The 15,731-nt window shown below is 33.4% G+C and overlaps 1 protein-coding gene across 1 annotated transcript in view; it reads right to left on the bottom strand.

The window, feature by feature from the left end:
* The window catches only part of LRRIQ3 (leucine rich repeats and IQ motif containing 3), a 218,848-nt gene that overhangs the window by 189,453 nt on the left and 13,664 nt on the right, over positions 1-15,731 (bottom strand). Inside the window, exons 2-3 of the mRNA XM_068538019.1 lie at positions 7,924-8,172; positions 3,899-4,222 (exon numbers count right to left, since the gene is read on the bottom strand). Of these exons, the coding sequence (XP_068394120.1) occupies positions 3,899-4,222; positions 7,924-8,172 (573 nt within the window). The remainder of the gene's footprint in view (positions 1-3,898; positions 4,223-7,923; positions 8,173-15,731) is intronic.

Here is a 15,731-nt window from a genome sequence, read left to right on the forward strand (position 1 = left end):
GATTCCCAAAGTTCAAAATACCAGAGGAGTCTTTCTTCACTTATTCTTCTCCTATTGCATTCAATCAATTTTTAAAAAAATCTTGCCAAATCTTTGTACTGGTCCTTTGCGATGTAATGTTGATTGTAGGACTAAGACCAAGACAGACATGAAATCTCAGCTTCATGACTGTCTAGATGTCTTATATTAGATAAGTTCCTAAACCTCACTATATTTCATTTTCTTCCATAAAATAAGAGTAATACCTTTCCAAATCAAAGGATATGATAAATAGATAAAACACTTTTCAGAAAGTCCTTCCCCATCCACCCTAACTAAAGTATTTGCCTAAATCTCTACCCCTTTCATCCTATGTTACCATTTTATTTTATTTTATTTTATTTAGAAATTAACACTATCTGACATTCTATGGTTGACTGATTGACTGATTGACTGTTTTTTGCTTACAAGTTTATTCCCTATGTCTTTCCACTGGAGTTCAGGAGAGCAGGACCTTTGTCAGTATTATTTACCACAGAATCCAAAATAATCCCTCTCACATATTAGGTGCTCAATACATATTTGGCAAAGGAATGAAGGAATAAAATACATGAAGTGCCTGCCACAATGGCTTTTAGAGTGTCTTTCCTCTACTTTATGCTATCTTCTTTCTTCTTTGCCACTGCTATCTTCCTGTATCAACCCTAATTACATCATTTCTGGCCTACAATAATTGGTCTCTCTGCCCTCATCTGTCTCCTAATCCCCATTAATCTGTTAGTAAAATACTGGATTAATCTCCTTTAAAAAAACTTTTTATTTATAAAAACTAGTTATTCATAGACACCAACTATGACAGAATGTCTTTTAATTTCCTACTCAAACTACTTCAGTAGATCTTCATAACATTTATTAAGAAGTCTAAACTCCTTAGTATATCATCCAAGATTCTTTTCAGTACTCCCCCTGCCTCTAAATTCCAACTAATTCCTTATACAAACCTCAGTCATTTTGATTGTCCTTAAAAGGGTCATGTCTGTTCCTACCTTTGATTACACCATACCACACAACTAGAATACCTAAATGAAATTCTTCCTTTAGAGCCCTGGTTAAGATACCAGACTTAAATACTGCCTTGTTTTATACTTCCCCACATTTTTTAAACTACTATTATAAAATCATTAATATACTCATAATTTTTAAAGAATCATATGCAGCTATAAAAAGTCTTTCAACCTTCTAATCTCTAGGCTTCCCATGTATAATCACTGTTTATTGTTTATATATCCTTTCAGATGTGATTACTATTCAAATGTTTTTAGATTTTTCATCAATATTCAATGTGTATATATGTATATATGCAGAATTATATATACTTACAACACATTACACTGTTCTGAAACATACATCTTTACTTTCTATATCATGTACCTGACTTGTCTAACACCTGCAGAATTAACCACTTATTTTGAACACTGACTTGACTTATTTGCTCTAATATTCATATGACATGAAGCATGTTTTCTGCTATTTTTGTCTGTCCATTTAAGTATTCTGTAACCTACAACTAGATATCAAGTTTCCCAAGTACTTCTTTCAACATTTTAAAAGTCAACATACAATGGTGATTTGAACATGTAATGTCACCATATTAACTATTTAGAAATTGAATATTTTATCCTCTTCCATTAAAAATCCAGATAATAATCAAATGCCTGGAATTAAACATTGAAACAAATAAACTATTTCCTAATGGAATCATTCAAATATGGAAAAAAAAAATCCACTTTCAATCAAAAAACAAATATTCTGAGTCAACCAAAAACTTCTAGAACTAAGAAATGAGAATAGCAAAGTGGCAGAATATCAGATTAAATAAAATTTTAATTGTATTTCTATATGCTAATAAAAAACAATACAAAATGAAATTAATAAATGATTCCATTCACAATATCACAAAAATAAATAAAATGCATAGAAATAAATTTTCAAAAATTAAGTGAAAGACTTGTACACTGAAAACAACAAAACTGAGAGAATTAAAGACTACTTAAATAAAATGACAGTTCATGTTCAAGGACAAGAATACTATTATAAAGATGGTAATTCTCCACAAATTGATCTATAAGTTAAATGGAATCCTTATCGCTATCCCAGCAGGAATCATTGTAGAAACTGACAAGCTGATCCTAAAATTCATTTGTAAATGCAAGGAACCCTGAATAGCCAAAGCAATATTGAAAAAGAAGAGCAAAGTTGGAGAACTCATACTTCCCTATTTTGAGACTTAACTACAAAGCTATAGTAATCAAGACTGTGTAGTACTGCTGTAAGGACAGCTATATAGACCACTGGAATATAATTGAGAGTCTAGAAATAAATGCTTACATTTATGGCCAACTGATTTTTAACAGAAAATATCAAGGCAATTCACTGGGGGAATGGGACTGGTATAACTGAATATCCACATGCAAAAAATAAACTTAGACTCTTACTTCACACCATGTAAAAATATCAATTGAAGATAAAACATAGATCTAAATTTCAGAGATATAATTATTAAAATTTTAGAATAAAACATAAAAGAAAAAATTTTTGGCCTTGAATTAGGCAGAGTTCTTAGATATAACACCAAAAGCATGATCCATAAACAAAAAATTCTAAATTGGACTTCATAAAACTCAAAACTTTTTGCTTCAAAAAGACCATTAAGAAAATGAAAAGACAAGCTACAGGCTAGGAGAAAATATTTGCAATTCTTCTATCTGATAGAGGACTTATACCCAGATATCTACTGTTATAAATCAATAATGAGACAAACACCCACTTTAAAAATGGGCAAAAAATTTGTATAGACATTGGACCAAAGAAGATATATGCATAGTTAATAAGCAGATGAAAAGATGCTTATCATCATCATTACTTTTTAGAGATATAAAAATTAAAACCATTGTGAAATACCCTTCACACCTACTATAATGTCTATAGTGCAAAAGATAGAAAATACTAAGTGTTTGAAAGGACATACAGAAAATGGAACCTTCATGCATCAGCAGTTTCCACTTTTTAGAAAACAATTCAGTTTCTTAAAAAGTTAAACATAAACTTACCATACCTCTCAGCAAATGCACTCCTAAGTATCTACCCAAAGAAAATGAAAATATATGTCTACACAAAGACATGTAAGTAGGTGTTTACAGCAGCATTTTCATAATAACAAAAACTAGAAATAATCCAAATGTCCATTGGTGAATGAACAAAGGAAATGTAATATATTCACATAATGGAATAATACCCAGCAATCAAAAGGAACAAACTACTGATACATGCTACAACATGAATAAGGCTCAAACACATCACCCTAGATGAAAGAAGGCAGGTGAAAAAGACTACATATTCTAGGATTCCATTTTTATAAAATGTTTAGAAAAACAAATTAATAGAGACAGAAAACAGATCAATGGTTACCTAGGACCAAGTTGGGAGTGGGGATTAACTGCAGATGGGAAAGAAGGAAACTGGTGGAGTGGTGGAAATTTCTAACACTGGATTGTGAAGACAGTTATACAGCACTGTTAATTTACCAAAATTATGGAATCATACATGTAAGATGGGTGAAGTTTACAGTAAGTAAGCTATACCTCCTTAAAGCTATTGAAACATAATGGAGACCCAAAAAAGTCAAATATTTGTTTCTCTACAATTTGATAATCCTATGTTCAATAATTTTTAGCAGTAGGCATATAGGATTTTATAAATTTTTAGTTATAAGACATTACTAATATATTCATTAGTTTACTATATTTTATGTAAATGATACAAAATACTGGTTTATATAATTTAGTTGAAGAATTTAGAAGCTAAAATTTTACTTCTATACATTTATTTAAAATGAAACCCTAATGAAGCTACTAATTACCTTTTTCAAAGCAGGGCAGAAATTAAAGAAAAGTCGGTGGTTATATGTTTTGAATCTTTCAGGAAGATGCCAGTTCTGAATTATTTCTTCATCAGAAATCACATGATGATCCAGTGCTTTGAGAGACCATATACTGTTGACAAGAACATGTCTATATCCTTTTATAAGGCTTACGGGACAATCAAACATAGTGAGGGCAATGAGGCTTGGACAAGCAGATAACATACATACATTCTTTAACTTTGCAAACCCATTGTCATGTAGATAGAGAAGTCTTAGGTTCTTCAATCCACTCCAAAATCTGGTATCTGGTAGACTTTTTATCTGAAATATCATTAATAATAATATGTTAAATACAAATATAAATTTTCCATGAATTACATTGAAAAAGGAAAAATATTAAACATCTTCTATAATTCAATGTTTTCCTAAATAGCAAATTTCTCATTAGTAAGCAAAAACAGAATTTCTAATTACCCAAATGATGACTGAAGTAAACCAAAATACACTAGGTGTCTGTAATTAATAGTGTAATTAAATAAACAAACATATATACTCCATTCAATAAAAGTCCCTTTGTAATAAGCAGACTCTTTAAACTTTTATAAAATACTTCCCTTACATGAAAAACTTAGGGGGTCAAATCAATCAATGTGATAGTGATACTCCACATTAACAAAATGAAGGATAAATATCATACGATCATCACAACAGATATAGAAAAAGTATTTGACAAAATTCAACATCCATTTATGATTAAAACTCTCAAGAAGCTGGGTATAGAGGGAATGTACCTCAACATAATAAAGCCCATATCTGACAAGCTCACAGCTAACATCAGTCTCAGTGGTGAAAAGATAAAATATTTTCCTCTAAGAGCAAGAATAAGACAAGGACGCCCACTCTCACTACTTTTATTCAGCATAGCACTGGAAGCTAGAAGTCCTAGACAGAGCAATTAGGCAAGAAGAAGGAACAAAAGGCAACCAAATTGGAAATGAAAAAGTAAAACTGTAACTTTTTGCAGATTACATGATATTATACAGGCATACCTCAGAGATTTTGTGTGTTGAGCTCCAGGCCATTGCAATAAAGCAAATATTGCAATAAAGCAAGTCACAAAAATTTTTTGGTTTCCCAGTGCATATTAAAGTTGTTTACACTATACGGTAATCTATTAAGTGTGCAATAGCATTATGTCTAAAAAACCAATGTACATACCTTAAGTAAAAAATACTTTATTGCTAAAAAATGCTAACCATCATCTGATAATGTAAGATTGCCACAAGTCTTCAATTTGTAAAAAATGCAGTATCTGTGAAGTGCAATAAAGTGATGCCCAATAAAATTCAGTATGCCTGTATATGGAAAACCCTAAATACTCCATAAAAAACTGTTAGAACTAATAAATAAAATCAGTAACATTTCAGAATACAAAATCAATACACAAAATTATGTTGACTTTCTACACATTAAGTATTAACTATCAGAAAGAGAAATTAATAAAACAATCCCACTCACAACTTCATCAAAAAGAATAAAATGCCTAGGAATATATTTAACCAAGGATGTGAAAGATATGTACACTGAAAACTATAAGACATACTGAAAAGAAATTGAAGAAGACATAAATAAATTGAAAGATACTCTGTGCTTGTGAATTGCAAGAACTAATATTGTTAAAACGTTCATACTACCCAAAGCAATCTACAGATTCAACACAAGCCATACCAAAATTTCAGTGGCATTTTTCACATAAATAGAACAAATAATCCTAACATTTGTATGAAACTACAAAAAACCTCAAATAGGCAAAATGATCTTGAGAAAGAACAAAGCTGGAGCCCTCACACTTCCTGAATTCAAGAATATTACAAAGCTACGGTAAAAAAAAAAACAGTATGGTACTGGCATTTAAAAACAAACAAACACATAGGTCAATGGAACAGAAAGATAGCCCAGAAATAAACCCACACATATATGTTCAATTGATTTACAAAAAAGGAGCCAAGAATATACAATGGGAAAAGAAGAGTCTCGTCAATAAATTGTGCTGGGAAAACTGGACAGGCACTTGTGAAAGAATGAAACTTGACCACTATCTTATGCTATACACAAAAATTAACTCGAAATGGATTAAAGACTTGAACACAAAATCTGAAACCATAAAACTCCTAGAAGAAAACATTGGTGGTACGCTCCTTGACATGGGTCTTGGCAATATATTTTTTTGATTTGACACCAAAAGCAAAGGCTAAAAAACCCAAAACTGAGCAAGTGAGATGATGTCAAACTAAAAAGCTTCTGCACAGTAAAGGAAACTATCAGTGAAATGAAAAGGCAACTGGGACTTCCCTGGTGGTCCAGTGCTAAAGAATCTGCCTTACAATGCAGGGGACGCAGGTTCGATCCCTGGCCAGGGATCTAAGATCCCACATGCCACGGGGCAACTAAACCTGCGTGCCACAACTACTGAGCTCGCGCACCTCAACTAGAGAGCTTGCGTGCCACAAACTACAGAGTCCACGTGCTCTGGAGCCCAGGTACCACAACGAAAGATCCCACATGCTCAACAAAGATCTCGTGTGCTGCAACCAAAGACCCGACGCAGCCAAAAATAAATAAAAATAAATAAATAAATAATAAATAAATCTTACCAAAAAAAAGAAAAGAAAAGGCAACCTACTGAATGGGGGAAAATATTTCCAAATCATATCTGAGAAGGGGCTAATATCCAAAATACATAAAGAATTCATACAACAATAGCAAAAACCCAAACGATCCAACTAAAAAATGGGAAGAGGATCTAAGTTAATGTTTTTCCAAAGAAGACATCCAATGGCCAACAGGTACATGAAAAGATACTCAACATCACCAATCATCAGGGAAATTCATATTAAAACCACGAATTCAATCACTTCACACCTATTAGAATGGCTATTATCAAAAAGACAAGAAATAACAAGTTGGCAAGGATGAGGAGAAAAGGGAACCATGTGCAGTGTTTGTGCAATTGTAAGTTGGTGCAGCCACTATGAAAACAGCAAGGAGGTTCCTCAAAAAATTCAAAATAAAGCTTCCATATGAGCCAGCAATTCTACCTCCAGGAATTTATTTCAAGGAAATGAAAACACTAGCTCAAAAAGACACATACATCCCCATGTTCACTGCAGCTTTATAATAGCCAAGACATGAAAGCAACCTAAGTGTCTATCTATAGATGAATAAGTAAAGAAAATGTTGTATGTATACACAGTGGAGTATTACTGACTCAAAAAAGAATGAAATCATGCCATTTGCAACAAAATGGTGGATGCTGAGAGCATTACGCAAAATGAAATAAGTCAGACAGAAAAAGACAAGTACCATATGATCTAACTCATGTGGAATTTTAAAAAGCAAAAAACAAACAAAAAGCAAACTCTTAGATACAGAGAACTCATTGGTGATTCAGAGACAGAGGGGGTGGGTGAAATGGTGAAGTTGCTGAAAAGATACAAATTTTCAGTTATAAAATAAATGAGTCCTGGGGATATAATATACAGCAGGGTGAGTACAGTTAATAATACTGGATTATATATTTGAAAGTTGCTAAGAGAGCAGATATTAAAAGTTCTCAACACAAGGGAAAAATTGTAACTCTTTGGTGATGGATGTTAACTTGACTTATTGTGATCATTTTGCAATATACACAAATATTGAACCATTATGTTTTATACCTGAAATTAATGTAATACTAAATGTCAATTATAGGTCATTAAAAAATTAAGAAGTCAAGAAGTAGTCTTAAGACTATGGATTTAAGAAGTAAACCAAATCACACACTGATGGTCTAGATATTTTAAATTAAAAATGTTTGCTTATACTTAAAATTTTTGTGTTTATATATATTTTTTATTTAATTTTGAATTGTTTATATTTCACATATAAGACTACCTGGGAGAAATACTGTACATAGATAACATAAGTGCTTATTAAATATCAACTTCATTTATATGCAGATAACTGAAATGGCTATTGCTTACCTGATTTCCATGGAGATCAAGTTTGACTAATTTTATACAACTCTGAAGTGGATGAATATCTGTAATAAAATTGTTTGAGAAGATGCACACTCTAAGAGAGATACAAGATTGAAAACTTTCCATAGATTTTAAATGAAGGCCACTGAACTTCACAAAAACAAAATCTTTTTGATCTTCTATTATATTTTCATTATAGTGACTCCATTCTCTATGATTGGTTAGCTCTTCTGTGATTGTTCCATGAAACATCTAGGAAAAATGGGAAATTTTGAACGTTTTTTTCAACTTTCAAAAATAAATCTATATGAAAAAAATACTTTCTAATAGACAGTGAGAATAAAATGGGTAGAAAAGTTAAAATTTTTAAGAATATAATTTCCATAAAACCTTCTATTCCAAAGCATTTTAAATATATAACATGTATATAATTACAACTCAAAAATGTATCATTTCTCTCACCAATGAAATAATCAGTAAGAGGAAGAAATACTTTCTTTTTCCTGAAATATTTAAAGAACATGAAATTCAGTGAAATAGCTGGGATAAAAACATCACCTCTAGGCAATACAACTAAAACAAACAGAAAACTATACCCCTCAGACTTCCCTGGTGGTGCAGTGGTTAAGAAACTGCCTGCCAATGCAGTGGACACAGGTTCGAACCCTGGTCTGGGAGGATCCCACATGCCACGGAGCAACTAGGCCCATGTGCCACAACTACTGAGCCTGCGTACTGCAACTACAGAAGCCCATGCTCCGCAACAAGAGAAGCCACCGCAATGAGAAGACCGTGCACCGCAGCGAAGAGTAACCCCTGCTTGCTGCAACTAGAGAAAGCCCACGCACAGCAACAAAGACCCAACATAGCCAAAAATAAATAAATAAATAAATAAATTTATTTTTAAAAAAAGAGAAAACTATACCCTAACATGCCTTGTATAATAAGTTTGGTGAAAAGATATTGTTAAATAAAGAAGAGCATTGAATGATGAATCCCCAAGTTAGGAAAGTGATAATCTTTGTTGGAAAGGCTGATAAATGCAGCTAAATGAAATTAAGGGGCAATACAGGGCTACAGGGATGATTCAACGATGTAAATCAATCATTGTGATAAACCTCATGAATGGAATGAAGGATAAAAATCATATGATCATATCAATAGATGCAGAAAAATCATTTGAAAAAATTTAACATCTTTAAATAATAAAAACTCTAAACAAAGTGGGTACAGAAGCACTGCAATTCAGCATAACAGAGGTCATAAATTATAAGCCTGCAGCTAACATCATACTCAGTGATGAAAGGTTGAAAGCTTTCCTCTAAAATCAGGGAAAAGAAAGTGCCCACTCTCACCATTCCTATTCTACACAATACTGGATATCCTAGCTGGAGTAATCAGGCAAGAAAAAGAAATAAAATCAGAAAGGAAGAAGTAAAATTGTCTTTGTTTGCAGATGACTTGATGTTATATACAGAAAATCCTAAAGACTCCATCAAAAAACTGTTAGAACTAACTTAAAAATTCAATAAAGTTGAAGGGCACAAAATCAACATGCAAAACTCAATTGCATTTTATATTTGTTAACAATGAACTATGTGAAAAAAATAAAGAAGACAATCCCATTATAATAGCATCAAAAATAATCAAATGCTTAGGAATGCATTTAAACAAGGAGGTGAAAGATCTGTACACTGAAAACTGTAAGATATAAATGAAAGGAATTGAAGAAAACAAAAATGATTGGAAAGCTATCTTGTGTTCATGGATAGGAATAGTTAATATTCTTAAAATGTCCATACTACTACCCAAGTCATCTATAGATTCAGTGCAATCCCTATCAAAATTTCAATGACATTTTTCACAGAAATAGGAAAAGCAATTCTAAAATTCATATGGGACCACACAAAAAAAATAGGAAAAACAATCTTGTGAAAGAACAAAACTGGAGGCCTCATACTTTCTGAATTCAAAACAACATATTACAAAGCTACAGTAATCAAAATAGTATGGTACTAGCATAAAAACTGGCACATAGATCAAGGTAAAAGAATTGAGAGCCCAGAAATAAACCCATAAATATGCAACAACAATATTTGACAAAAGAACCAAGAATACTCAATAATGAAAGGACAGTATCTTCAATAAATGGTGTTGAAAAAACTGCCTAAGAATGAAATATTCATATGCAAAAGAATAAAATTGGACCCCTGTCTTACACCACTCACAAAAATTACTGGAAATGGGTTAAAGACTTAAATGTAAGACCAGAAACCATAAAACTTCTAGAAGAAAGCTTAGGGGAAAAAAGTTCCTTTTACATTCGTTCATCCTGGTAATGACTTTTTGGATATGACATCAAAAGCAAAGGCAACAAAAGCAAATACCAACAACTGTGGCAACAAACTAAAAAGCTTCTGCACAGCAAAAAAAAAAAAAAAAAAAAATCAAACAAACAATCAACAGAATAAAGAGGAACCTATGGAATGGGAGAAAATATTTTCAAATCATAGATCTGATAAATGGCTAATTTCCAAAATATAAAAGGAACTCATACAACTCAGTAGAAAGTGATAATAACAATAACAACCTGATTAAAAACTAGGCTAAGGACCTGAATAGATATTTTTCCAAAGAAGACATATAAATGGCCAACACATACATTAAAAAGGTGCTCAACACTAATCATTAGGAAAATGAAAATCAAAACCACAATGAGCTATCACCTCACACCTTTTAAAATGACTATATTCAAAAAGACAAGATTAAGTGTTGACAAAGATGTGGAGAAAAGGGAACCCTTATACACTGTTGGCTGTACCAACATAAACAGTATAGAGGTACCTTGAAAAATTAAAAATGGAGCTATCATATGACATAGTAATCCCATTTCTGGGTATATATCCCCCCAAAATGAAGTAATTATCTTGAAGAGATATGTGCATCCCCATGTTCTTTAGTCCCAATGGCTATGACATGGAAGGAACCTAAGTGTCCACTGACAGAAGAATGGCTAAAGGAAATGTGATATCTATTTTATATACACACACATACACACACACACTGGAATATTATTCAGCCACGAAGAAGAAGGAAACTGCCATTTTCTACAATATAAATGCCACTAGTGGCCAAAATGTGGTGCAAGAAATGGGAAGATGTTGGTTAAAGGGAACAAACTTCCAGTTATAAGATGAACAAGTTCTGGGAATATAATGTAGAGCATGGTGACTGTAGTTAAAAATACTGTATTGTATATTTAAAAGTTACTAAGAGAGTAGATCCTAAAGGTCCTCACACACACCAAAAAAAACCCAAAACAAAACAGGTAATTATATGTGGTGATAGATGTATTATGAACCTTACCATGGTAATCATTTTGCAATGTATACATGTATCAAAGTATCATATTGTACATATTAAACTTACATAATGTTATATGTTAATTATATCACAATAAACCTGGAAGAAAAGATTTCTAAGTACAAATAATTAAGTATGTCTCATTTACATTTATATTTGTTGTTAATTCCTTGAAATCCTTCAATTTGAATTCTCTATAACCAATATCCAATGTCCCGCAAAAAAGAATGCACATTCTTTGTTCATTTATTTACGCTGTGTAACAAAGCACCCCTAAACCTACTGCCTTAATAAAAACACCATTGATTATTTCTCAGGTCTGTGGCTTAACTTAGTTCAAGTGGGCAGTTCTTTTTCAAGGGATGTTGACTTAAGATTCAGTCTTGTGGGGCTCATCCAAACTAACACCTCCAAGGTGACTAATTTACATATGTGAAACACTGGCAAGGACAGCAGGAAGGTAGGTTCAGCGGGAATGCTGGGATACATGGGTCTCTCTCACCATACTATCCCAAGGTCTCTCCATCTACACCAGTACTAACGATGTCATCCTCTCACAGGTCTATTCATGTGTCTCTGTAATAGGGAAGCAAGACTTTCTACATGGTTGACCCAGGGCTCCAAAAAGTATAAACACAGAACCTGTCAGGGCTTCTGAAGGTTTTGGCCCATCTGGCAGAGCTTTACCTCAACCACATTCTATTACTTAGAGGAAGTTATTCTGATGATTTGAACCAGTTTATAACGTAGTTAGAGTAAAAAGAAAATAAAATATAAGTTGTTCTGAGCTTGGTGACCTCAAGCAAGTGATGTATATCCTCAATTTGTTATGTATCCAAATTATGTGCCTCAGTTTCCTCATCTATAAAACATGGATAGTAATAGTATTTAATGGAAATAATTGTTATGAGGACTAAATGAGTTGGCCTGAAGGCTTTAGAACAGTGTCTGGCACATAGCAAGCACTGTAAAGTGAGTATTACTTAATAAGGCAAATACCTAGCTCAATTAGCAACTCAACATAGACTGCCCTTTCAAAAAGTAAGTTGCCCCTTCAAAAAGTAAGTTAGGGCACTTCTGGTTTCCAATCCAACATGTAAGGAGCTTAGAAGTTGTCACACCATCCTAAAAAGTAAAAGCTGAACAAAATGAAAAAAATCAACACATATTCTTGGATTCCTCAGAAAAGGGAGGTCACACAGAGAACCAATACCTCCAAAATCAAGAGAGACAGGTAAGTGGATACAGAGATTCAGAACTTACAGGAGCAGAAACTCACCAGCAGAGATCTCTGGAGGAACCAGTGCCTCCCGGGTAGGGAATCCTAAACTATAACTGACAAGTTACTGCAGGCACAGTGTTGACAACTCTGAGATTAAAAATTCCAGGAGGGCCTAGTCAATGAAGGGACCACCTTGCTTTTGTAAGATTAACATCCAGGAGCTTTAACAAGTCCTCAGGGTGAACACTGGACAAAAATCCACTCATGCTTCCATAGGGGAGAGGAAATAAATAATTTTGAAATACACCAGAGAATTCTGTTCTTCTTAATAAGGCCTGCCCTCAAGAGAAACTATTTAATGGACACTAAACAATTGAGGTTTTATCAGAGCCTAACTGACGTGGGAGGAGAGAAATACTCAACCCCGTCTCCCTCTAGCCTTCCATTTGGAGGAAGGGAAACACCCAACTCCAGCCCACTCTTGCCATCTTGCCTACCTAAGAGTAAGGAAAACTAAGAAGCACTTGTGAAATCCAGCCCAGGGCCACAGGCTCATTAAAAGACTAAGACCTTAACATATAACCATAGAATACTTCTTTTCTACCCACACCTTACCACCACACCACACCAGTATTTTATAAGAGTTCCTTTTACCAGTACATCATTTCTGGCTTTCAACAAAAATTACAAGGCATACTAAAAGACAAAAAACACAGAGTAAGCATAAGAACCAGTATCAGCTATGGCAAAGATGTTGGAAATATCAGACTGGGAATTTAAAACATCTATGATTAACATGCTAAGCACTTGAATGAAAAAAAGTAGACAACAAACAAGAACAGATGGACAGTGTAAGGCAGAGAGATAGAAATAAAAAAGAATAAAAAAGTAATGCTAGAGATCAAAAATACTATAACAGAAATGATGAATGCCTTTGATGAGCTAATTTAGTAGATTGGACGTGGCTGAGGAAAGAATCTCTGAGTTTGAGAATATGTCAATAGAAACTTCAAAAACTGAAAAGTAAACAGAACAAAGACTGAAAAAAGCAGAACAGAATATCCCAGAACTGTGGGATAACTACAAAAAGTGTTCAATATGCATAATGGAAATACCAGAATGAGAAGAAAGTGATAAAGGAACAAAGGAGCATAAAAAATATTTGAAACTGTAATGATGGTGAAATTCTGTAAATTAATGTTAGATACAACCCACTGATCAAGGAAGCAGAAAACACTAAGCAGGAAAAAGGCCAAAAAAATACATCTAGACATATCGTTTTCAAATTTCAGAAAATTAAGGATAAAGGAAGAAATTTGAAAGATGACATAGGAAGAAAACCCCTTATCCACAGAAAGGGAAAAATAAGAATTATATCTAACTTCCCCTAAGAAACTATGCTAGCAAGAGGAGAATGGAGTAAAGTATTTAAAAGTGTTGAGAGGAAAAACCTGCCAACAAAAAAATCTATACCTTGTGAAATTATTCCTCAAAAGTGAATGAGAAAAAAAGACTCTCAGACAAACAAAACTTGAGGAAATTTCTTGTCAGTAGACCAGCCTTAAAAGAAATGTTTAAAGTAGTCCTTTAGAGACAAGGAAAATAGTATAGTTCAGAAACTCAGATCTACATAAGAAAAAGGAAGAACACTGGGGCAGGCACAAGGGAAAGTAAAATAAAAATCTTTTATTTTTCTTATTCTTAGTTGATATAACAGGTAAAAGTTTGTTCAAACATTAATAGCAAAAATTTATTTGATTATATATGCATACATATGTTCAGTTGACACTTGAAAAACATGGCTGTGGGTAGGGGTGAAGACACTCACACAGTTAAAAATCATTTGTCTCTCAGTATCTACAGGGGATTGGTTCCAGGATCCACCACAGATACCGAAATCCATGGATGCTCAAGTCCCATAGTGATCCCTCCACAAAACTATCCGAGGTTCTGCATCTGTGGCTTCAACCAGCACAGATTGTGTAGTACTGTATTTATTGAAAAAAAGAAAAACATAGAAGTAGACCCAACAGTTCATACCCATGTTGTTTAGAAGTCAACTATATATTTTTGTATAAGTAACTATGCTATGTATAAATGAAATGAATGAGAGCAAGGATACAAGGAACAGGAAGGAAGAATCTGGAATATTTTTTATTATAAGATATTTATACTACATACGAAGTAGTATAGTGTTATTTGAGAGTGGATTTGGATTATTGCAATCTCTAGGGAAATGGCTTAAAAAGTAAAAAAATAAAATAGATATGCTAAGAAAAGATAGAAAATAGAATCATATACAATGCTTAATTAAAATCACAAAAGGCAGAAAAAAATGGAAGGCTAAAACTGGTACAAAGAACAAGAGCAATAAATAGAAAAGATTAACAAATACAGGTATTAATCCAACTATATAATCACTTTACAGTAAGTCCCCTACATATGAACGAGTTCAGTTCCGAGAATGCATTTGTAAGTCCAATTTGTTCATAAGTCCTACAAAGCTAGCCTAATTACCCAACTAACACAATTGGCTATATAGTACTGTACTGTAATAGGTTTTTAATACTTTTCACACAAATAATACATAAAAAACAAACAAACTCAAAAAATAAAGAAAACATTTTTAATCTTACAGTACAGTACCTTGAAAAGTACAGTAGTACAGTACAACAGCTGGCATACAGGGGCTGGCATCGAGTGAACAGGTAAGAAGAATTACTGACTGGAGGAGTGAGAGGAGGTGGGAGATGGTAGAGCTGAAGGATCGTCAGCAGTAGGAGATGGAGGGCAAGCTGCAATTTCACTCACGCCTGATGTTGATGGCTCAGGTTCTGGTTCCTTGCTGGATTCAATTCTATCTACCCATTGAAAAAAATGATCCAGTGATGTCTGGGTAGTAGCTCTTTTTTTCTCATCATAGATGACACAGTAGCACTGGATTGCATTCGGAACGGCTGCTGCAACCTTCATGTACCATTCTATGTTCAGGTCCTGTGCCCCTAAAACTAACAGTGCCTCCTCAAACAAAGAAAATCCCTTTGCCATTTCCTCATCGTGAATCTCTTCAGCGCTTTAGCTACTTCTTCCTCTTGTCTGTCTTTGTCCTTTCTCTGGGCCTCCAGTTCCATCAGGTCTTCACTAGTAAGCTCCTCGTGTTGCACAGCAAGGAGTTCAATGAAGTCGTTTTCTTGCAGATCTAGCTTGAAATAAAGATACTGTACTA

Source organism: Eschrichtius robustus, chromosome 3 (assembly GCF_028021215.1).
Source record: "Eschrichtius robustus isolate mEscRob2 chromosome 3, mEscRob2.pri, whole genome shotgun sequence".
Classification (NCBI taxonomy): Eukaryota; Metazoa; Chordata; class Mammalia; order Artiodactyla; family Eschrichtiidae; genus Eschrichtius; species Eschrichtius robustus.